This window comes from Eptesicus fuscus, chromosome 17, assembly GCF_027574615.1.
Source record: "Eptesicus fuscus isolate TK198812 chromosome 17, DD_ASM_mEF_20220401, whole genome shotgun sequence".
NCBI classification, from domain to species: Eukaryota; Metazoa; Chordata; class Mammalia; order Chiroptera; family Vespertilionidae; genus Eptesicus; species Eptesicus fuscus.
This window is the reverse complement of record NC_072489.1, coordinates 35121148-35144702: the sequence shown is the minus strand read 5'-3', so window position 1 is coordinate 35144702 and position 23555 is coordinate 35121148. Positions and strand designations below refer to the sequence as shown.

At 42.3% G+C, this 23555-nt stretch overlaps 2 protein-coding genes and 1 long non-coding RNA gene across 3 annotated transcripts; 2 read left to right on the top strand and 1 right to left on the bottom strand.

Moving 5' to 3' along the window:
* The first annotated feature begins 286 nt into the window (after positions 1-286).
* Positions 287-1353, top strand: LOC129152108 (serine/threonine-protein kinase MARK2-like). Its single transcript, XM_054729366.1, has 2 exons — positions 287-1285; positions 1330-1353. Exons 1-2 carry the CDS (start codon positions 287-289, stop codon positions 1351-1353), a joined length of 1023 nt encoding a protein of 340 aa, XP_054585341.1.
* Positions 1354-1445: 92 nt separating this feature from the next.
* LOC129152028 (uncharacterized) lies at positions 1446-2819 on the top strand. Its single transcript, XR_008558743.1, has 2 exons — positions 1446-2243; positions 2555-2819. It is a non-coding gene; the product is annotated as an uncharacterized LOC129152028 (long non-coding RNA).
* Positions 2820-20886: 18067 nt separating this feature from the next.
* LOC103296399 (interferon-induced protein with tetratricopeptide repeats 1-like) lies at positions 20887-22713 on the bottom strand. The gene has a single exon (XM_008152983.3). The coding sequence runs from the start codon at positions 22711-22713 to the stop codon at positions 21151-21153; it is 1563 nt and encodes a 520-aa protein (XP_008151205.3). The 3' UTR covers positions 20887-21150.
* Between the last annotated feature and the right edge of the window lie 842 nt (positions 22714-23555).

The following is a 23555-nucleotide window of genomic DNA, read 5'->3' as shown; positions in this document are numbered from 1 at the left end:
CACGCCCCAGCCGGGATTGGTCCATTTCTTGCTCTGACCTCATAAGGTGCCATTGTGATGGAATTGCAAACCACGCCCCAGCTGGGATTGGTCCATTTCTTGCTCTGACCTCATAAGGCCCATTGTGGTGGAAATGCAAACCACTCCTATAAAAAGGCCCTGACTGGGCTGAGGATTTTGTCCGTTATAGCCCAGGAAGCTGATTGTGGTGACCTGTGGACTAGGACTCCCTAGTTGGTTTTTGCCTTTTTTTTTCTCATTTGTGTTTGGTTATTTTGGTTTCGCGATGACTAACGACTTTGCAGCCCCCTCTGCCATCCAGGGCCGCTGTGTTGGAGACTATGCTCTCCAGGACAGCATTGGCCAGGGAGCCTGTGCCAAGGTGTACTTGGCCTGGCACGAGCTCACTGGGACGGAGGTGGTTGTGAAAGCCATTAGTCTGAAGGGCTTCCCTAGATACCACCGAGAACTCTATTCTCTTCAGAACCTCAATCACCCAAATATCACTGAACTATTTGAGGTGATTACCACCCCAGACAAACTATATCTGGTTATGGAGCACGTGAGGGGAGGGGACCTGCGTGAACATTTGGAGAACCACGGCCCCCTGAGCGAGCGCCAAGCCCGCGCCGCGTTCCGGCAGGTGGTGTCGGCGCTCCAGTACTGCCACCAGCGGGGCATCGCCCACCGGGACCTGAAGCCGGACAACATCCTGCTGGATGAGGACGGCACCTTGAAGCTGGCCGACTTCGGGTTCAGTCGGAGGGTGAGTGACGACTGCAAACTGAGCACCTTCTGCGGCACCTTCCACTACATGGCCCCGGAGCTGCTGCAGCGGGAGCCGTACGACGGCCGGAGAGCGGACGTCTGGAGCCTGGGGGTGACCCTGTACAGGACCCTGACCGGGACGGTGCCCTTCCACGCGGACAGCTTCGCCAAGATGAGGGACCAGGTGCTGGCCGGGCAGTTCGAGGTCCCCCCCTTCCTGACGAGGAAAGGTAAACACTTTCTTAGAATGTTACTGACTGTCGACCCCAGCCAGAGACCCACCCTGGAAGAGGTCATGCAGCACCCCTGGCTCACCGTGGGCCAGGAGGAGCTGCGGCCCTACAGCGAGCCGCCCGGGGGGGACCTGGACCCCCAGGTCCTGGAAATGATGCAGAGCCTCGGGTTCGAGCCGGACCAGATAGAGCGGTCTGCGAGGGAGCGAAGATTTGACCGGGTCATGGGCACCTACCGCATCCTGAAGCAGATGGAAACCAGGATGCCTGGCCACAGGGTGAAGGTAAGGCCCTACCGCTCCCCTGACAGCAGTGACATTCCCTCAAGCTACGAGGCGGCTCAGCCATCTGATGGGGGGGCTGAAGACGCGTCTCAGCCATCTGATGGGGGGACTGAAGACGTGTCTCAGCCATCTGATGGGGGGGCTGAAGAGGTGTCTCAGCCATCTGATGGGGGGACTGAAGACACGTCTCAGCCATCTGATGGGGGGGCTGAAGACACGTCTCAGCCATCTGATGGGGGGGCTGAAGAGGTGTCTCAGCCATCTGATGGGGGGGCTGAAGAGGTGTCTCAGCCATCTGATGGGGGGACTGAAGAGGTGTCTCAGCCATCTGATGGGGGGGCTGAAGAGGGTTCTCAGCCATCTGATGGGGGGACTGAAGAGGTGTCTCAGCCATCTGATGGGGGGACTGAAGAACCTTCCATGCCCCCATACCACCTGTGGTTGAACGTGACCGGGCCCCCACCCAGCCTGGAATCCATGACCACCCCTCCCCCATTGGAATCCATCGAGTTCAGGACAGGTACCCCCAGCCCAGACCTGCAGCTCGGCCCTGGGGGCTCCCCCACCACCCGCAGCAGCAGCAGCAGCAGCAGCAGCAGCAGCAGCAGCATCACCATCAGGGGTGGAGCCCCAGAGGGAGCCGCCCGTGAAAGCCGCCTCCGAGCTGGGCAGCCTGAGGGTGCCACCCCAGCCCCTCCCTCTGCCAACAGGCAGGGCCGGCCCGGGCTGGCTAGAAGGGCCTTCCGAGCCTTCTTAAGATTCACATGCTGTCCGTTACCCAAAATCAAGATTCGTTTTAAAAAGAAGAAAGTCCATCCACAATAGTTTTTAAAATGGTGGATCAAGGCAAGGGCCACAGTCAACTCGAAGGTGCGGAGCTCCAGGCAGGCCGGGCGCGTGGTGCTGGAGACGACCCAGAGGTCGGGAGCGGTGCCAGACACACCCGCTGCGTGTGCAGGTGAGAGGACTTGGTCCAGCCGAGGGGGGAGGCGTCCTCTGCTCGGGACTCACACCAGGAGGGTTTGTTTTAATTTTATATCAAGTGTTATTAGTTACCAAAACAATGTGTACTGGGGTAATTCCATTCTCTAGAAGCAACCACTGATAACAGTTTAGTGCCCACATGTTCAAACATTTCTTTCAATGCTCTGCAAACATCATTTTTAAAATTATTTTTATTATAACAGATTTATGTTATTCATATTATCTTGCTAGTTGCTCTGTTTTCTTTTCTTTTCTTTTAATTTAATAAATATTTATTGTATCCAGCAGCACCGTGGTCTTCGGAAGCAACTTGCCCAAAATGCCTGCTGAGCTGGGAAGACTGCGTGGCGCCCCCTGGAGGTCAAGAGGAGGGGCTGCCCTCGCTGTGGGTCAACCCCCCAGCCCCCACCTGACTGAAGCCTCAGAGACTGGACTTTTTCCTGGTCCCTTTCCTCCCCTGCTCCTTGGCTCCCATGTTGTGGGGCTTCCTATTAAAGCATTTGCTTCTCCTCCCCCCCCCCTCAAAAAAAAATAAAAAATCATTGCTTAATCCTATATTTAAGCCTATATTTTTTAACAATAGTTTTAGCTCTTACATTTAGCTCTCATATTTTTTTGTGGAAACTGAACATTTTAAATAATACAATATAGCAACTCTGAAAATCAGATTTCATCACTCACAGTGTATTGTCACTGCTAGTTTTTTTGTTGCTATTTGTTCAGTGAATTTTATGAACAAATTCTGTAAAGCCTGTATTCCTTGTGTGTGGTCACTGGATCCTCAGCTTGGTTAGCTAAGTGGTCAACTAGTGACTGGATAAAGATTGCTCAAATGCCTGGAAGTAGTAAGTCCACAGGCTATTGTGGAGAGGCTTTGTGTGCCTGTTGAGGCACATCTTCAACCCTCAGGCACTTAACAACTCTTTATTTTTTAGCCTTTACTTACTAGTACTGCTGCTGCAGAGCTACAAGGGCAGCCAGAGGTGAAAGATTAGGACCGGCTCTGGACTTTCCTGAGTAGCACACATGCATGTGACCATCTAGATTCCCAGTCATTCAACCACTGAGCCACCCCAGCCAGGCTAAGTTTTTTAGCTTTAATTTTTAAAATTATATTTCCCAATTGTTATTGCTGTCCCAGGAAGTTGCAGTTTTAAACAAGTGCTGCTGATAACTTTCTACAAATGTCCCAGGACAAGGGCTATACACACTAAGCTAGTTTTGTCAGGTTCGTATGGCTAATATGGACCTGCATGGAGTTTTGAAAAAAGTAATTTTGACCATCTTTTTACATACAGAAGCTATTAAATTTTTAGAGTCAATACTATCAATCTTTTCCAATATAATAGACAAAAATTATTTTCTATCTCAGATTCATATGTTTACCTTTCTCTAGCTGTCTTGTAATGTCATATTTATGAAACATGAATTTTGGGGGTAAAATAGCACAGGTTTAGGAAATATTAGAAGGAAATTAAGAGGACTATGGAGGAAAGCATGGCTGCTGAGCAGCAGAAGGTATATTTCCATAGAATAGGGGAGCTGGAAAGCTGCAACAAGTATATTCCATAGACTGAGGAGACTGGGAACAGCAAAAGGTGTATATTTACAAAATAAAGGGAAGGAAGCCCTTCATTCAGGAGAAGAAAGCCCAAAGGGAATAGGAAAACAATAGGGAAGGAGGGGTGGGGGGGAGAGGACCTCACAAGTGAGGTTCAACCTTTGAGCACAGGAGTTACTATAGTAACCAGTCTAAGGGAATAGTGACCAATCAGAGAGGATATCAAGGCACCAGGATGGGCAGCCTTCATAAGCCATAGGGAAAGGAACCCAGTGGGACCCTTTTCCCCCTCCCTGCGTGGGAGTCCATTCTGTGGGACTGTTTCCCGCTCCCCATGTGGGAGTCTGTACTTGTTCTTCAATAAATGTCCACCTTTATTATACCACTTTCTGTCTGTGGATTCATTCTTCGATTCTGGTGGACAAAGAATCTGTGTTCCAGTCCAAAAATTCCGTATCATTTAGATTCAATATTTTGTAGTATTTTTTTTCAAATTGTTAACTCTCTGAGAACCCTTTTATGAAAAAAAAAAAATTTCCTTTCCCTACTGATTTGAATTTCCACCTTTTTAAAATATACTTTTTGGGCTCTTTATTTCTTACAGAGATCTGTTTGTCAATCTGCACATAGGTATAAAGCCATTTGTTATTGTAAAATTAAAATATTATAATATTGCACAACACAAATGCTCCCCTCCTTTACTTTCTGTTTTTCAAAATTTCTTGTGGTTTTTATCCATTTACTATTACAGATAAATTTTGGGTTCATTTTTGTTAAAACTTGCCTCCAAAGTAAAATATGAGCATTATAATCTGTACTCTTTTGTAATTACATTAACCTTAAAAGTTAATTTAAGGAAATTGAAATTTTGTAATATTACATCAGCAAATACATGGGTATATTAATACCATTCCATTTATCCTCATTTATTTTATAGCACTCAGTGAAATTTTATAGGTTTTTTTTCCTTCAAATAGATTGATATTACTTTGCATATTTACCTTTAGGTAGTTTATATTTTATTATTATTGTGAATCTCTTCTTTTTTGCTGTGTAGATTCTAAGTATATTTCTATTATAAGTACAATTTTGTTTAATGTACATTTTGAACTTATTTGTTCTTGATGAACATTTCTGTAATGTGCATATAATGATACTACTTATGTTCCTTATTCCTTATAGCAATTTCATTTGTCAGAATTTCCAGAACAATATTAAATATCCGTGGTGTTAGTAAATCTTCTCCCTTATTCCTAACTTTAATAAGAATGTCCTTCTCATTTTACCTTCACAAATAGCATTGTCTCTTGGTTTGAGTTAGGTTTTTACATATCAAATTAAGGGAAACTCCTTCTTTTGGAATCTATGATTTCAAGAATTATTAATGAATATTCACTTTTAGCTTTTGAAAATCTGTAGAAATTCTCATATTTTTTCTTCTTTTACATATATTATTAGATTTCCTGGGGTAAAACATTTTTAATTGGTTTAATAAACTATTTGTTCATGGTGCATCACTCTTTAATACACCACTAGATATAATGACTTAATAGATTTTATTTAGAATTATTACTTCTCACTATGAGTGAGATTGATTTGTAGGGTGTGGTTGTTTTTTTCCCAATATCATTTTTGTTACATTTTGGTATCAGGAATAGGCTGGCCTTGAAAAACAATCGCAATGGTTTTCTTCCTTTGTTTTACAACAGTTTATATACAATGGGAATTTTTATTAAAACTTTGAAAAAGTTACTTAGAATAAAACCCTGGGCTTAAAATCTCTTTCAAAAAACAATTCTTTGACAGCATTTTGAGTTTGTTCCTTATGTATTACTCCATTGGGTTTAGTCAATTTCAATTATTTGTATTTTCCAAGAATTTTAATAGTTCTTTAGTCAATTTTAAGTATCTTTTCCAAGAATCAGAGGAATCATAGGATGACCTCACTCCAGGATTATAACAACTATTTACCAAAAACTCCCATTTCTGACGGACTCCAAACATAAATAATTACCATATTTTCCGGCATATAAGACGACTTTTTAAACCCAGGAAAATCTTCTCAAAAGTCGGGGGTCGTCTTATACACCGGGTGTCGTCTTATAGGGCGGGTGCTGAAACTTCTGAGCCGGACTGGAGGATATGCAGTCACCGCACACGGTGGGGGGAGCTCAAAAACGGCCGGACTCCGCAAGTGTCTCAAGTTGGCTCCCTTTTGTGCCACATATGGTCTCTGTCCAGCTGCATTGAAATGATTGGAGTGCGGCCAGGTGCTTGCTGCATACTGGGTGATGCGGGATGCGGTCATGGTTGTTTTTGAGCTCACCCCCACCATATGTGACGATCTTATGAAAGCAGCAAGGGCAGCGCTGTACAAGTATGATAGAAGAAAATCCACTCACCAGGATTCGTGGAAAGAAGTAACCTAACGCGGTCCCGATGACAAAATGAGGGGGCGCCTCACCAGGAAGGTGTAAGTGAAGGGCGGAGCAAGCTGCAGGCATCTGGGATGCCAGGGGTATGGAAAAAAGAGATAGAGCTGTGCCCAGAAAAACACGCCTCTTTCACCCCTCTGGCCCGCCCTTGTATCCTATCACCTCTGGCATATTCTATTTCAAACTAATCTTCTAAGAAAAATTCCTACTTTCAGTACATTGAGTGTTTTAATCACATGTATGTTATTCTAGTAATCATTTTCCTTTAACACTTCCTAATGTCTCAGCTTTGTGTAAAGTGAATCTTTAGAGGGATTAGCCTGTGAGTTTCTCCCTCTAAAACACTTTCGTTTGTTCATTTTTACCTTACTGCTGTGATACTCAGCTCCTAAACATGATAATCTTTGCTGCTGAGCTGATTGGGACTCAAATGGGGGACATTTCATCAATTCTAGATAGATATTTACAAGTTACAGTTAGAGATTACAAGCAATGATTTCTTAAATATGACACCAAAAGCACAAACAATAAGAGTAAAACATAGATAATTTGGACTTCATGAAAATTAAAAACTCTTGAGCTTAAAAGTTTGTTGAGCATTGTCCCGTGCATGAAAAGGTTGCAAGCTTGATTTCTAGTCAGGGCACATATCTGGATTGAGGGTTTGATTCCTAGTTGGTACATGTATAGAAGGCAACTGAATAATGTCTCTCTGTCTCTCTCCCTCCCTCCACCCACCCCCTCTCTTCCTTTCTCTTGTTCTCTCTCTACATGTCCTCAGGTGAGGATTAAAAAATAAAACAAACATTTGCCAAAATAAAATCCCCCTTAAAAAAAAGGAAGTGAAAAGACATTCCACAAAATGAAGAGTGATTACTAATTTGTACAAAATTTCCTTTGGGGTTGATAAATTGTTCCGAAATGAGATGGTAATGATGGATGTACAACATGTGATTATATTAAAAACCACTGAATTAAAATATTTTAGGAAAAATTGTTGGAATAAATTTTATTTCATTATACAGGCATATTTTGGAGAAATTGTGAGTTCAGTTCCAGACCACTGCAGTAAAGCTAGTATTGCAATAGAGCAAGTTGTAATCTGTTTGCTGGTGGATGGTCTTGCCTTTAATTTGAAAAACATGCAATATCTGAGAAGTGCAATTAAACATTGTATCCCTATAGTTGTATCTCCCATTTTACCTAATCACCTGCTCAGTTTGTCTTTTTAATGTTTCTTCATTGTTATTATCTAAAACATAGTATTAAAATATTCATAAAGAATTTTCCAGTAGTTAATACAATATAGATGGTCACCCACTTAGAATGGTTTTGAAGCATCCATCTTATATGAGAACTGCTGTTTGAAATTTTAACCCTGCTAATTGGCTTCTGTAAAATCTTGCTTGCTAAGACTACTCCCACTTCAGCGAGGCCATTAAATTTTCCCCGACATGTTTATCAGTGCTGGCGCCAGGCTAGGCCTCTGGTTGAGGTTTCAAGGCCCAGCACATACAGGCTCTTTAAGAACTTGCAAAAGGGGCTGGGAACACTCCATATTTGGGAGACAAAGAAGGTAAAATCATATAAATAGGGAGAATTCCTGCATGTTGGGGCCCAGAAATTAAGATAGGTTTTCCTCTGGACCCGCGCGTAATAAATGTAACTCCATCTCTCTAAGTATTGCTTTGTTCTTCTTCGGTTTTCTGTAACATTTTGGTTCCCTGAACCGAGGAATAACTAGCTTGGCCTTTTGGCCTCCAGTGAATGGGCCAGGTTTGGGGCCCGGGGGAGCCAGATAGGCCTCCAGGAGGTACCGCTCTGCTGATTTAGTAGAATTGAACCTGGGGACTCCGGGCCCGCCTGGACCTCAGCCCAGAACCCAGCTGGCATCTGGAGAGAGTGGACGGACACTTCTGGACCTGTCGACAGAATCTGTAAGGTAGGGCCCCATCGGTTCAGCCCACTCCAAGTGAGTGGAAGGCAGTGCTTGATCACCTCCCCGGAGGCCATAGAGCTTCCTCAGGCAAATTAATCAGGAGTCAGGAATCAGGTGACTGTTTAAACTCTGGGTAAATATCTGGTAGAAGTCAAAAACTTGGACTAGCTAGTATATAAATGTGAGACTCTGGAGGTGAATGAAGGAATTATGAGTTCACTCTGCTGTTTGTTTGTGTGGAAATAGGCAATTTGCTACCGAGAAGGGGTGACTGGACGCAGTCTTAACTCCTCTGATAGTTTCTCACCAATACATTGGTCGAGAATTCTGTTCTGGGGCGTGGGTGCCTGGAGTGCCCCCAAGCCTGTCTGGGGAGTTGGGCATTGTTTCATTTATCTGCTCAGCTCCAGTTTGGGCTAGTCTACTGAGAGAGTGTGAGTATGGATGTTTGTCTGTCTTGGCATAATTATCTGCTCATTAACTGATCTGTGTGAAGTGAAAGCTACTTTGTGCCTTCTGGCTGTACACATGAGAGTATATGTTATCCCTTTCTGTTGTTTAAATTGTTTAAAAATAGGGCTGACTTTCGGTGATGGGTCTTAAGCAGCGCTGCTGAGTTATGTTTCTCAGAGATGTTTGCTCTCTATTAGAGTGGGAGGGAATTAGCCCATTTAGCTAATAAAAATTTCTCTCTCTGTTTGTATGTTTGTATAAGTAAGGGTTTCAAGTTTGCTCTGATTTGTGAATTTGCTGTATTAAATTGAAATTTTAAAGTCCTAAGGTTAATTTAAAGGTATAAATTTGTGACATTTCAAAGAGCAAAGAACTTTTATTTATGGCTTTCTTATTTCTTTTGGTGGTCGGAGACTTCCAGGGACAGGGCTTACAGCTCCGCGGGGCAGAGAGATTTACAGGCCCTGTCCCTGCCTGTGACATCATAATCCAACGTGGAACTAAGGCTGAAGTTATTATTAACTATCTATGGACCAAGTTAACTCTAGTTATGTGTCTTGTGCAGACTTTTGTCTTCGTGGTTATATGTTTTGTTTGACTTATTTTCAGTTATTTATTAGGATCCTCATAGAGGACATAACCTGGTCTTTCCCTTCCTCTCTCATCCTGATTCTAATAGCATCTGTAACTGGATTAAAGATATTTTCTTTCAGGAGGCCATCCAGCCTTTCAGTTCGCAAGAAATCTGCCTACACACCCTTATCCTCACCCGCTATCTTTTCTATGAATGAATCCATGGACAGAACGTGGTATAGTGGCTGACTAATAGTCATTTTTCCACAGGTGGAAACTCAGCCTTCGAAAGGGAGGACTGGTACAGCGATAGTCTGTAGTTTTCTCTGAAACTCCCACTGTTTCTATTTCTCCCACTGTAGGAATTGTCTTCCTCTGACTAACAATCAGGAAGGGAGACAAGCATCTGGACTGGGGGACGGGACGGGTGGGGAGGGGGTGGTCAGAGAAATCGAGTGGTAAAGGAGGAGGATTTAAGATCCTCTAGGAGTCTAGGGGCTTAGAGTAAAAATCTATGAGGGAAAACAACGGTTACAGATTTGAATGAGAAAAAAAGTATCCTTAAATGTAAAAAGCCTGGTTACACAGGATCTCAGACTGCTTGCCTTATTTCCCCTGCTAAGGACAGAGTAAATGGTTAATGCAGAGAAGGGGAGAGGGGTGTCAGCAGTTAATTATGAAGCTGGGAGAGATAGGTTTTTGTTTATTTTTACTGGCTGCAGACCGCTCTGCTGGCGTAGGTGTCTTATCAGAACTTCTAGCTGCCCTGGTGATTTAAAACTCGTTGCTAGGCAGACTCAGGCCCCAAGAGCCAGATGAAAGAAGGGGGTGAGGGAGGGCTGGATGCCTGAGCTGCCTGTAGTGGCCTGGATCTGTAAAAGCGGCAGATAGAGCTAGTGAAAGCTCCCTGTTTACAAATGTACTGAAAGGGTTCAGTACCTGTTGCTGCTGGAAGAGGAGGGACTGAGATCCCCTTCCAGTGAACTCCCTTGGGAGAGGCCTGGTTGCTGCTCTGCCACAAAGGGGACTGGCAGGAAGACAAGGGGCCTAATACCCAAGCCACTGCCACAGAGGTGCTTTGCAATATGCATGGTGCCTTGGGGGAATGAGATGTACCAATTATTGCCTGTTTACCTCTGTCCCAGCCCCCACTTCTAAGGGAATATGCACCAGGGCAGGGTAGACAGACAGGCAAGGGCACAGAGACTCTGGAGCTGACGGCCTGAGATTAAACCCTGACTATGCTTAGGAATAGCTATAAAATTTAGGCAGTCACTCTGATTTAGTTCCTCTAACAGTAAAATGATGGTGGTAATAACAGAATCTACTTCTTAGGGTTGTTTTGAATAGATATTAATGCATATAAAGTATTTACAGACATGTCTAACATTTAAGAGTTATATAAATATTAGTTATTATTAGTAATATTAATAGAACATAAGCCCTTCTATATGAATTAGGGTTCCTGGCCATAGGTAAGGAGTGGTAGGCAGTTGACTGTGTGCATCTGTCAAGCAGCCAATGTCCTATAACTTGTGTGGCCTGTGTTTAAAGAGATAAATTGGGCCATCAAAGTAGGGCCATTAAAAAATTACAAATTGGAAAACCAAAAATCTGGGCTAGTTAACAAGAGGCTGAGAGGAAATATGGCTGAGAAGACTCAGGGTAGGGCAGGTATTATACCGTATTTTCCGTTGTATAAGACGACTGGATGTATAAGATGACCCCCAACTTTTCCAGTTAAAATATAGAGTTTGGGATATACTCACCGTATAAGACTACCCCTCTTCCAATGCACACCAAATAAAAATTAAAAAAACATCAGATTTATTTCAATATGGTGATTTTAATTCAAATGCTCATGACATGCAGGTACTTAGCAGCGAGCACCTGGCCACACTCCACTCATATCAATGGAGCTGGACGGAGACTGTAAGAGGCACAAAAAGGAGTTGAGGGGAGACACTTGCGGTCTCCGTCCGGCTCCATTGAAATGAATGGAGTGCGGCCATTTTTGAGCTCCTCCCACCGTATGCGGCAACAGCAGATTCTCCAGTCCGGCTTGGAAGTTTCAGCACCCGCCCTATAAGACGACGCCTGGCGTATAAGAAGACCCCCGACTTTTGAGAAGATTTTCCTGGGTTAAAAAGTCATCTTATATGCCAAAAAATACGGTTACCAGTCTAAGGAAATAGTGACCAATCAGAGGGGATATCAAGGCACCAGGACCTGCAGTCTTTTAAGCCATGGGGAAAAAGAACCCAGTGGGACTCTTTCCCCCTCCCTACTTGGGAGTCTGTTCTGTGGGACTCTTTCCCCTCCCCATGTGGGAGTCTGTACTTGTTCTTCAATAAATCTCCATCTTTGCTATACCACTTCCTGTCCATGGATTCATTCTTCGATTCCGGCGGACAAAGAATCCCGGGTCCAGTCCAAAAATTTGGTATCACTATGATCTTGAGACTTTAAACAAGACAAGTTAATGCTGACCTGGCCTGTTTTGCTCAGTGGTTAGAGTGTCAGCCTGTAGACTGAAGTATCATGGGTTCAATTCCCAGTTAACTACATGTACCTGGGTTGCAAGTTTGATTCCCTGCTCCGTAGGGTGTAGGAGGCAACCAATCAAGCTGTCACCCTCATATCAGTGCCTCTCTCTCTCTCTCTCTCTCTCTCTCTCTCTCTCTCTCTCTCTCTCTCTCTCTTTTGCTCTCTCACTCTTGCTCTCTCTTCTCCTTCTCCTCCTCCTCCTCCCTCCCTTTCTTTCAAAAAAATCAATGGGAAAAATATCCTTCAGTGAGGATTAGCAACAACAAAAATATTGTTAATGCTGAATGACAGGATTTTCTTATTTTAAATGCTCTCTATGGTAATTACCTAATGTGTTCTTATTCACCAGACATGATAGTCACACCTATGCAAGAGCATTGTCCAGTCCCTGGAGCCCATGGCATTCAGGCTTGGTCCACCCCACCTGGCCCATGTCATCTTCTGTACTTGTGCTGTGTGTGGAAAGAGGTGGAGGAAAATAGGGAGCCTGGGATCCTGGGTACAGATTAGTCTCCTATTACTGGTGTCTGCCAAGCTCCTGTTTCTCCCGATTTTCCTTTGGAAATTTCTCTACTCTCCTGATACCTGGAGAAAAGTGGTGATTCCCTGGCAGATTTGCAAAGCAAATTTATCTCTAACCACAGTTAATTTAACCATGGGGGGAGTGTTTACTGAGAGGAGACAATTAGACTGGCTTCCCTGGAAAGCTGACACTGGGAAGTGTTGGACCTATAACATATACACTGAGTGGTCAGATTATTATGATCTCTGAACGAATAATAATCTGGCCACTCAGTGTATATATTAGAGGCCCGGTGCATGAATTCGTGCATGGGTGGGGTCCGGCCAGCCTGGCCAGGGGAAGGGGACATGGGCAGTTAGCCGGCCTGCCTGCTGGTTGAACTCCTGGGCGAGGGGACAATTTGCATATCAGCCTTTTATTATATAGGATATACACTGAGTGGCCATATTGTTATGCATCCAGGGATCATAATAATCTGGCTACTCAGTGTATATATTTGGGTACCATTGTCAGCCATGTTTTTCTCTGTGGGCTGAAAATAATAAAAGCAAATCAAACTTAGTCACAGAGAAGAATTTCAGGTGATTGAGTCAACGAAAGTAGAGAATTTGAGATAAGAGATGGAAAGTTCTGAGGTATCTCTCATCCACAGCTTCACCATTAAGACCATATGCTGCGACTTATGAGGTTTCTAGGTGAGTTCTGAGTTGTATGAAACTTGATTACCAATGACTGGACCTGGGCGAAACTGATGGAACTGCAAAAACCCAGTAACTGGACAGGGATGGAACCAGATCAGCCTCATACTCTAAAGGAGAACTTAAGCCCATTGTTGCTCATCATGGAGGTTGCTGGCTGGTTTCTGGATGACTGCATAGTAAAGGAAGAATTGAGGGAGGCAACTCCATTTTTTAATTAGCCTCCTATATATTTAAGGAATCTACTATAATACAAATATATAATATAATATAGATTCATTCCTAATTAAGTGCCCAGGATACTATTACTTTGAGTTTCAGCTTGAAAGAAATAAGCAATCCACCTGGTTCAGGAATGAAGGCAATAAGCCAAATACCAAGAGAATCTCTTAATCTCGGGTCACTTGGGCAGGCAGTAAAAGCAAAGTACTGTGGTTTGGCATAGAGCCCTCTATTGCTCCAGCCTGAATACCCACATTCTGGGTCAAATTCTAAACTTAACTATAATTCATAGCACTTGAGTTTAAACATTCGCATCTACCTGGCACATAGAAGCATCCAAATAAGAGATGATGATGATGATGGTGATTTTAAGTCATCAAGTTAAGGTAATGCTTTCTTCTTCTTCTTCTTCTTCTTCTTCTTCTTCTTCTTCTTCTTCTTCTTCTTCTTCTTCTAAAGCTACTCATACTTTGTCGCTTAAAATAATAAACAGAAGAGGGACAGCTGCAAGAATATTTTCCTCTTAGAAATAATTAATTGGACACACTGCCAGATCTAAAAAGTTTCTGCTCAATCCCTCCTGCCTAGTTCATTTCTCATCTCAGCACTCTCCAAATCTAAAAGCTTCCACTGGGATGTTGTGACTGGACGAAAAGGGTTCATTTCTTGGTGAGCATAGCCCAGTGAACCTCAACCAAGACGGTACATGAGCAAAAGGAGTATTACTCGCAACAAGCAAGGAGAGCACTGGGGACATCTCCCACAGCAGAGTCTCCCCGAATGGACAGGGGAATTACCTTTTCTGGGATTAGTTACGCCTATTCATCAAAAAGGGGACAGGCCATTACAGGTAGAGGCTGGCTCATTCTAGCACAGGTGCAGTCTTGTGATCAGCCTTTCAGGGCACAGCCTAATTCTGCAAGACTGCTCAACAAAGATGGTTACTTTCACAACTCAGCAACCCTTTTACCTCAATTCTGCTTACCACATCCTGAACTAGTCAGAAAGATGTGCACAAATAAAAATTTCTGAATAAATAAGACAGGTTTCTCCATGTATTCTGATTAAAGGTTCAGGCTATAAGAAAGTAATAAATAAATGAATTAGAAACTATCTCCTTTTGGGGAACAAGGTGTATTTGGAATTCTTGGGGAGAAAAGCAGTTGGGTTTGTAATTAGATAGAAGGCAAAGAGGCAGACAAAATGCTTCTTTTGTCTTTGCTATGAACTGGCGGTGGTCTTGGTTCCATGGGGTTCTGGCTCAGGCTGGTTAGGTATTCAGAATCGTGCCTCCCTGGCATAAACACACCCATGAATGATGCAAGACAGACAAGTATTAAAGAGAGAAAAAGACAAGGAAGAATGTGTGTGTGTGTGTGTGTGTGTGTGTGTGTGTGTGTGTGTGTGTGTTGTGAACAGTTAGAAAAGAAAACAAGAACTGGAGAAAAGGAAACTTTTAGAAAATGAAATTTCAGCATTGGGCTGATTCCATTTCCAGCAGTCTAGCTAGGATCTGCTCCCTGAATGACTCACCAGTAATGACCAGTAATGATAAGCCAGTTCACCTCTATGAGCCTCACTTTCCACATCTGATAAATAACTGATTTGGAATAGCTTATTGGATCCCAAACCCCTACTGCACAGAATTATCTAGGGAAGTTTTAACCTTTTGCACTAGGATGTCGAGATTAAAATTACTCTTTGAATGTATCAATAATTTGAAATATAAAAAAATCCAAATAAGTTTGTATGAAAAGAAACTCCAGTTTTTTATTCTACTGCCGCGCTTTGTAAAATCTGGGGTATTTAAAAAATTAAATCCCGAGTAGAATAAAGGAATCGAGAAAAAAGCAAGCGAGTGCAAAGGGTTAAGAGTAATGCTAGCCCTAGCTGGTTTGGCTCAGTGGATAGAGCTTCAGCCTGCAGACTGAAGGGTTTCAGGTTCGATTCCGGTCAGGGGTACATGCTGGGGTTGCAGGCTGGATCGCCAATGGGGGATATGCAGGAGGCAGCCAATCAATGATTCTTTCTCCTCATTGATGTTTCCATCTCTCTCTCTCCCCTCTCCTTTCCTCTCTGAAATCAATAATATATATATATATAATAATATATATATATATATTTAAAAAAAGAGTAATGCTAACTTGGCCTCATCCCAGACCAATTGATTCTGGGAAGGGGCCCCCAACTTCAATATTAAAGATAAATCCTCAGGTGATTTTGAAGTTCATGAGGGCTGGAACTAGGGCTGTGATGATCCCTGGTGTCTATTGTGTGATTGAAATTCCCTGAAATTTTAGGAAAGGTACTGAACAGTTTATTTGAGGTGAAAAAAATAAATCCAGATTTTCTCCTCGCCAAGGATGTAGAAAAATTTAATAGAGCTCCAATGTTTGAAAAAATTTCTAGTGCCTTTATTATGTTTTTTCTTCCTTGTTTCTACTTCTTTCCCTTCCTTTCTCTCATCTGTATCTGGTACAAGAGATAGTTTTTGCTTATTAAAGTTTAAATGGATAACAAGTAAGCAATCGATGATAAAATTAGAAGAAAAAACCCTCCTGGCTATCTATTTATATTGTTTAGAAATTCAAATTCAAAGAGACAAAAACCCCATCAAAAATTTTAAAGGAAAATACATTTTCAGGATTGAGAAGAAAGACCTGGCAGTTGAGTGGGTGCTGAACATGCTGAAATTACTAGATGAAATTTGAATATCAAACTTTTTTTTACAGACTGTTGGTTACAGACTGTTGGATCCTTGGGAAAATCATTAGTGGATGTTTTTTAATTTCTTCCTGTCAACATGAGAAAAAGGGAAATTAAAAGTGAAATATGACAACTGATTAAAATCTGCATGGGAAACTGAAACTTAAGTAATCGGTATGACTCCTCAAGTTTCAGAATAAACACTTATTTTCAATGACACTTCCAGGAGATGGATGTAAATCAGAGTTCCTTGCCCTTGGTACCATTGGCATTTGGGTTGGATAATTCTGTTGTAGGAAGCTATCCCATGTATTGTAGAATATTTAACCAGCATTATTGTGTATATCCACTTGATGTCAACAGCACCCTATAGTTATGACAGTCAAAAGTGTCTTTAGGCCTGGCCAGCATGGCTCAGTGGTTGAGTGTCAACCTATGAACCAGGAGGTCATGGTTCCATTCCTGGTCAGGGCACATGCCCGGGTTGCAGGCTCAATACCCAATAAGAGGCGTGTAGAAGGAAGCCGATCAATGACTCACTCTCATCATTGATGTTTCTTTCTTTCTCCCTCTCTTCTGTTCTGAAATCAATAAAAATATATTGAAAAAAGTAAAAAAATAATGGCCAGTGTGGCTCAGTGGTTGAGCATTGACTTATAAACTAGGAGGTCAGGTTTCAATTCCTAGTCAGCGCACATGCCTGGGTTGTGGGCTCGATCCCCAGGAGGGGGCATGCAAGAGGCAATCAATCAATGATTCTTTCTCATCATTGATGTTTCTCTTTCCCTTCCTCAAACTCTGAAACCAATTTAAAATATATATATATATATTATAAATATATATATATATATAATTGATTTTTTTACAGAGAGGAAGGGAGAGGGATAGAGAGTTAGAAACATCGATGAGAGAGAAACATCGATCAGCTGCCTCCTGCACACCCCCTACTGGGGATGTGCCCGCAACCAAGGTACATGCCCTTGACTGGAATTGAACCTGGGACCTTTCAGTCCACAGGCCAATGCTCCATCCACTGAGCCAAACCGGTTTCGGCAAAAAATATATATATATATTTTTAAAAAGTGTCTTTAGATGTTGCCAAATGCAACTTGTTTTTGCCCTGAGGGGCAGAATCCTCCTCTTCCTTCTTACCTCCTCGACCCTAGTTAAAAATCACTGCTACAAATAATACTCTCATATACAGGGTATCCCAACAAAATGTATACACACTTTGAATGATTATAAAGTCAGTGTTTATTAACATACAGTTCATTTTCAAAATTTAAAAGGATCTACAGAAATGAAATTTTTTTTTGTTAGTGTCTGTTTTCAAACTGATAACTGTTCTGGTCCAGGCACTGCTGATACTGCATGAAGCAAGGGAATCTTATGCATGAAGAATCATTCATTTGGAATTTGGGGGCCTTCAATTTGTCAGCAGTTACCAGTTTTGTACCATAAACTTTATCTTTTATGTATCCCCATAAAAAACATCTAGTGGCACTTTAGGATAAATTTTCTTTGTTCAAAGCTTTGTCTAGCTTCACTCATTACTTCAAATCAGTTAAACCTGAAAAGGAGTGAAAATTAAGTGGGTTATCAACTATTAAAGAGTGTTTACATTTTGGGGGGCACCCTATATATACCTTTTTTTTTTAAATTAGTTTTCACAGCACAGCCAGTATGAGATAACAAATGGAATTCAGGGAGGAGAGGAAAAGTTGAATAAAGATAAAGAGAAGTTGGGGATGTCAAGCCAATGCCAAGTCCATGCTAGCTTTCAAGGCTTTTAAGGACAGGATAATGGTCTTGCTGGGGGCCAATGTTGCAGGTTATATATTGACACCCTTTGTGATTTGACACATTGAGAACTCCAGGGCCTTCAGGGTATCAATCGGCACACCTGCCAGTGTTCTACAGGAGCAATAAGAAGTCATGGATGACCCAGCTCCTCTTCCAAGATGCCCTCCTGAATTGCTCTGCCGGCTAAGTATGAAGTACTGTTTGGAGAATAACAGGCCTTTCGAGATTTTGCTTGTTGTTGATAATGCTCTTAGACATCCCCCTTTGCTGGTGACCTACATCCAGTATCAAAGTGGTATTTCTGTCTTCAAACACCATTTCTTTGAGCCAACCAATGAATTAAGGAATTAGAGCAGTTTTTAAGGCCCACTACTTCAGGAGGAGCTTTGCTCAAGCTATTGCTGCCACAGAGGAAGACATTGATACAATTCTGGAAAAATTAAGACACCTATGCCCACTTCAAGAGTTCTGCTTGGGCTTGGGATGAGGTCACCAAGGAGTATGATTGCCATCTGAAGAAGATACTCAAAAAGTTCATCTATTACTTCAATGGATTTGCCTACAATGAAGAACTTGCAAAAATCAACAAGGCTGTGGTTGAGATGGAAAACAACTTGGATGAGAAGGACATTGAGGTGGTTCCTGAACAATGGAGTTGTTGGAACTGGAAGAGGAACACAGAGCTGAAGAAGAAGCAAGAGTAAAGGAAAGTGCAGGAAAAGAGAAGAAGAACCCCCCCAAAAAAAATTTACAGTGGAGGGTTGAGCAGAAGCTTTTGCAAACTTCAACAAGTTCCTAAAAGAGTTTGAAAACATAGACCCCCCCCCCCAAACTAAAAGGTTTTTATTGTACAGAGGAATGTTCATGGTGCATTATCAGCTTACAAGCAAATCTGTGGTGAAAAGGAAAGAAACAAACTAAGCAAACCTCCATGAGAACATATTTCTGAAAAGAATGCCATCTCCTCAGGAAGAGCTTCAGGCAGTATTTTGGGTGAGGTTTCCAGAAGAAAGCATTGTTGTCATACGAGATGACAGCTACTTGCTTGCTCTTGTCCCTGAAGACCTTCCAGTGGGACAAGACGTGGAGGAGGAAGACAGTGATATTCACGATCATGACTCTGTGTAGTCCTAGGCCAGTGGTCGGCAAACTCATTGGTCAACAGAGCCAAATATCACCAGTACAACGATTGAAATTTCTTTTGAGAGCCAACTTTTTTAAACTTAAACTATATAGGTAGGTACATTGTTATTAACTTAATTAGGGTACTGCTAAGCTGGCCTTTGCTAAAAACTCAAGGGGCCAAAGAGCCGCATGTGGCTCGCGAGCCACAGTTTGCCGACCACTGTCCTAAGCGAATGTGTGTCTTAGTTTTTAACATAAAGTTTAAAAAGTAATAATAATAATAATAGCAAAAGCTGACAGAATTAGGATATAAAGAATGAATATTTTTGTATAGTGTTTGAGTTTTAAGCAAAATCTTATTACGAGAGTTAAAAAGTTTTAAAAAAAAGTAGAAGTTTATACAGTTAAATAAAAAAGGTGGCAGTAAGCGAAGTTAATTTATTATTGAAAAAAAATTTTTTTTTCAAATAGAGCCTTCTAAGTGTATGGTGTTTATAAAGTCGACAGTAGAATACAGTAATGTCCTAAGCCTTTACACTTGTTCACTACTCACTGTCTGATGCACCCAGACAACTTCCATTCATGGCAAGGGCCTTTTACAGATGTACAATTATTTTAATCTTTTTTCCTGTATTTTTACTGCATCCCTTTCATGTTTAGATATGTTTTGATACCCAAATACTTACCATTGAGTTACAGCTTCTACAGTATTCAGTACAGAATCATGCTGTACCATAGGATCCATTGCTATACCATATAGCGTAGGGGTGTGGTAGGCTATACCAGCTAGGTTTGTGTAAGTGCACTCTAATGTTTGCTCAGTGATGAAACCCGCTCAACCAGGCATTTATTTCTCAGAACTATCCCGCTGTTAAGCAGCGTATGACTGACTTGCCTTACTGTCTATCTCTCTCACTAGATTGTTAGTTGCACGAGGTTTGGAGAAAATGTCTGCTTTGTTCATTGAAGAGAAGCAGCATATGCCACTCCAAAGTATGCCACGCTGGCATGGGGATTATTTTGAGCAGAAGGCAACTGAGGAGACACAGATACAGATAGTCCTGCTTTTCGAAAGTTCACTTCATGCCACTCGGCTTTCATGACAGACAGACATTAGCACCTGTTTTTTTCTAATTGAAAGTTTCAAAAAGGGTTTTCGCTTTTATGAAAAGAGGCAACAACAACAAAATAGTGTACTTCGTTTCTTTGGCACGGAGCCTTTATAGAGGCAGTGCACTACCCCAGCCTCGAACCTCCTTCCCGGGAGGTACACTCAGCATCCCAGCATCTCCCCGTCTCAGCAGTGGCTCTGAGCTGCCTGTGAGCATCTGTGCTCTATCCCGAATCCATTAGCAAAATGCCTCCCAAGGGGATTGCTTCTTCGCTTTATGCTCTTTTGGCTTATGAAAGAGTTCATGGAAATAAATGCTTTACTCTTCCATGAGGGCAGGGAACACTTCCGCCATCTCCCTATCTGCCTAAAAAACAGGACATCATTTCCTAAAGTTGTTCCCCCGCCTCCTCTATCCAGAGAGGAGGGACCGCCTGAAACAACTCCAGGTCCTTCTCAGTCCAGACTCACTATCTTCTCAGCCCAGACTCACGACCAAACGAGCCTAGATAACAAACCTTTCTAGCTAGCAGCTGTCTTCCAGTAGTTTAGCCCCTTATATTTACCTTCCTACAATGTGACACCCTAAAAACTCAGTTCTTTTCCTTTGTCTTGTCACTTCTCTGAAAATGTATTGTTCTTTTGTTAAGATGCTACACAAGCCCAAGATCTAACCACCTCTTTGAGTTACTCCTCACTGGACACTCCCATGTGTATGTAAGATGCACATGTTTATAAAGTTTTGTTTGTTTTTCTCTTCTTATTCTTCTTAGTCTAAATTATGGGGCCCCAGTCAAGAACCCTAAGATGGGTCGAGGAAAAGAATTTTCCTTACATCACCATAGTATGTTTGGTATCTAGCACTGGAAACTATTTGTTGATCAAATGAATGAGTCATTTTACTTTATGTAAGTGCAGTGTTTTATTTGCTACAAATTTACTGAACCAACTGTTATTTCTGTTACATAACATTCACAGAGACATGGTTTATGTCTCTCTTCCTTTCTTACACACAGAGAGACATATATATTCTACTTCACTCTTTTTGGAATACAAGTAGTATTTTATCAGGCTTGAGTGATTGTTCAACAGTTACATGTTTCTGAAAGCAGCAAGCAGAAAAGATGATTAGTACACCTAAACGTAAAATGAAATGAAATGTCCAAGTGGTCCATATTTCAGCGCCTAAGGAGCGTGTCCCACAGGGTTCTCAAAGTCAGCAGCCAGCCTCAGGGCCCGCTCATAGTACTCCAGGGCTTTATTCATTTCTCCTTTCAATTTGTAGGTGAACCCAAGGATGCTCAAGCTTTCTATGTCTACTGGGTTTCTTTGAAGTTTCCTTAAAACCACTCTCTCCAGAGAACTGATACTTCTGTCTCTTACAGATGATGGCTTTTCTATTTTGATTGCTTTTAAATAATAGATAATTGCATCGACTTCAGATTTCCTTTTAAATTCCTGAAATCGACCTTGCTGGAAATATATCTCTTGCATTTTTTCTTCTTCAGTTGATTTCATGCAGAACACTTTTTGATAAGTCTCTTCAGCTTTTCTGCTATTGCCTGCAAATGAATACATATCTGCTAGGTGTGTATAAGCAACTTCAAATGTTGGCTTTTGTTCCACAGCAAATTCAAAATGAGATATGGCTAATTTTGTTATTCTGTCGATATTTTCTCTATCCGGTCCTCTAGGCTGCCAGCTTGTAGCTTTGTTTATTTTATGGACTTGTGCTCTATAGCAAAGCCCTATCTGGTGATGCACGAGGGCAGAGGAAGGTGTTGCCTGCAAAGCCATTTTTAAGAGCTGAAGAGCTTTACCTAAAGAGCCTTTTTTCCGGTAAAACATGGCCGCATATCGAAAGACATAGGCCTGCGAAGACATGTTGGCCAGTGCTTCTTCAATGTACTTTTCTCCCTCAGCTTGTTGTCCTATATTCTGAAGTTTCATGGCGAGGAGACACTTAATATACGCATCTCCTGGATTTAGCCTGATGGCCCGTTTTAGGGGCTGCACACAAAATGTCTTACGAGAGCGTGGTGTTTTGTTAAAGCCATCCAGACGATAGACAACAATTGCATACCCAGTGCTGAATTCAGGGTTTTCAGGGTCCACTTCCAGAGCCTTCTCAAAGCAGGCTTTAGCCCGTTCGTAATTCTTTCCTCCACATTTCAGCAAGGCCCATCCTTCCTTACAGTCCATCTCAGGGCACTCCATTGTGTAGCAGGAGGGGCTGGCAAACTTTTTGCAAGTGCTCTCCACCTTGTCCAGGTAAATCTGGGCGTCCGCCAGCCTGTCCATGTGGTAATACAGCCAGGCATAGTTGCCCCAGGTAACCAGCTTTATCGCGTCTGACTGGCGGATGTGCCCTGCCTGCATTAAGTCTTCAGCTTCCTTCAAGCTCTCCAGGGCTTCCTGATTCTGGCCATTCAGGTGTTTCACATAGGCCAGTAGGTTGTGTATGCCCACATTGAAGTTGTGGTCTAGGAACTCAATCTGATCCAAGACCCTGTTTTCTAAATCTTGCAGTTCAGTGTCTTCAATGTGCAGCTTCCAGGTAAAGTGACATCTCAGTTGAACAAGTTTGTCCTCAATGAGATTGTCATTTAATTCATCACTGTAAAAAGAGACAGTAATTATATGTAGTTTTTCAGGAGCATTTGGAAATGAAGCCAGAACTCTGAGTAGTGAAATGTTATCCCCACGTGTTCCTGATTCATTATCGTAGAGCACCTCCCAGGGCTCCATGATGGTGTCACCAGGACAGAGAGCAGGTTGACTTAAAAACCTTGGGAAAATGCTAATCACGTCATGCTTCCGCCATGAAGATTATGAGAAAGCAATCAAAGAGATTAGTTCTTCTCATGTCGAATAATTTCAGCACCACCCTCAATACTGCAAAGCCCTTCTCTCCTGGCCTTTCTCAACATTGTAGTGCATCACTAAGGCTGTCTGAAGAAATGCGGACAGAGGGTTCACAGAAGGGTAGATTCCATACTCATCTTTTCCATATTCCCTACATATAAACATAGCTTGGTTTTCTGTCTTCCCAGGAAGGGTCCTGAGCAAAATACGGTATGAGAACCAAATATGGTTTCATGAATACTTAAACTGGGGTGAAGAATTGTGGTACTACCCTGACATCTATGCTTGAGTGAACTTACTCAACCAATTCCTGAGAGATTGAAAAATTGGTGGAACCATCTCTCAATGATGAACTTACTGCACATGCACAGGTCAGAAGTAGGGGGATGAGTGAACAGATGTGCCTATGCAAGGAAGTAGTAAGTTCCACTTTTGGAATTCAGTGAGCCTGCTTTCAGGTAACCTTGCAGCATAGTTATTACCAGGAACTCAAAATATCAACAATTACAGTGCGTTTAGCTACCCATGGGAAAGAGAGAATAATAATGAATCAGTAGGACAAGAAGTTTTCTTTCCATTCAATCCTCCTCTGAAGTAGACTGACATTCTATTTCCCTTACAAGAACATGCGAGGAGAGAAATAAATCTCTCTAATACTTGAAAAGGTCATCCTCACATCCTATGTAGTTATATTACATCTGTGTCTTCAACCAATTACCTTATAT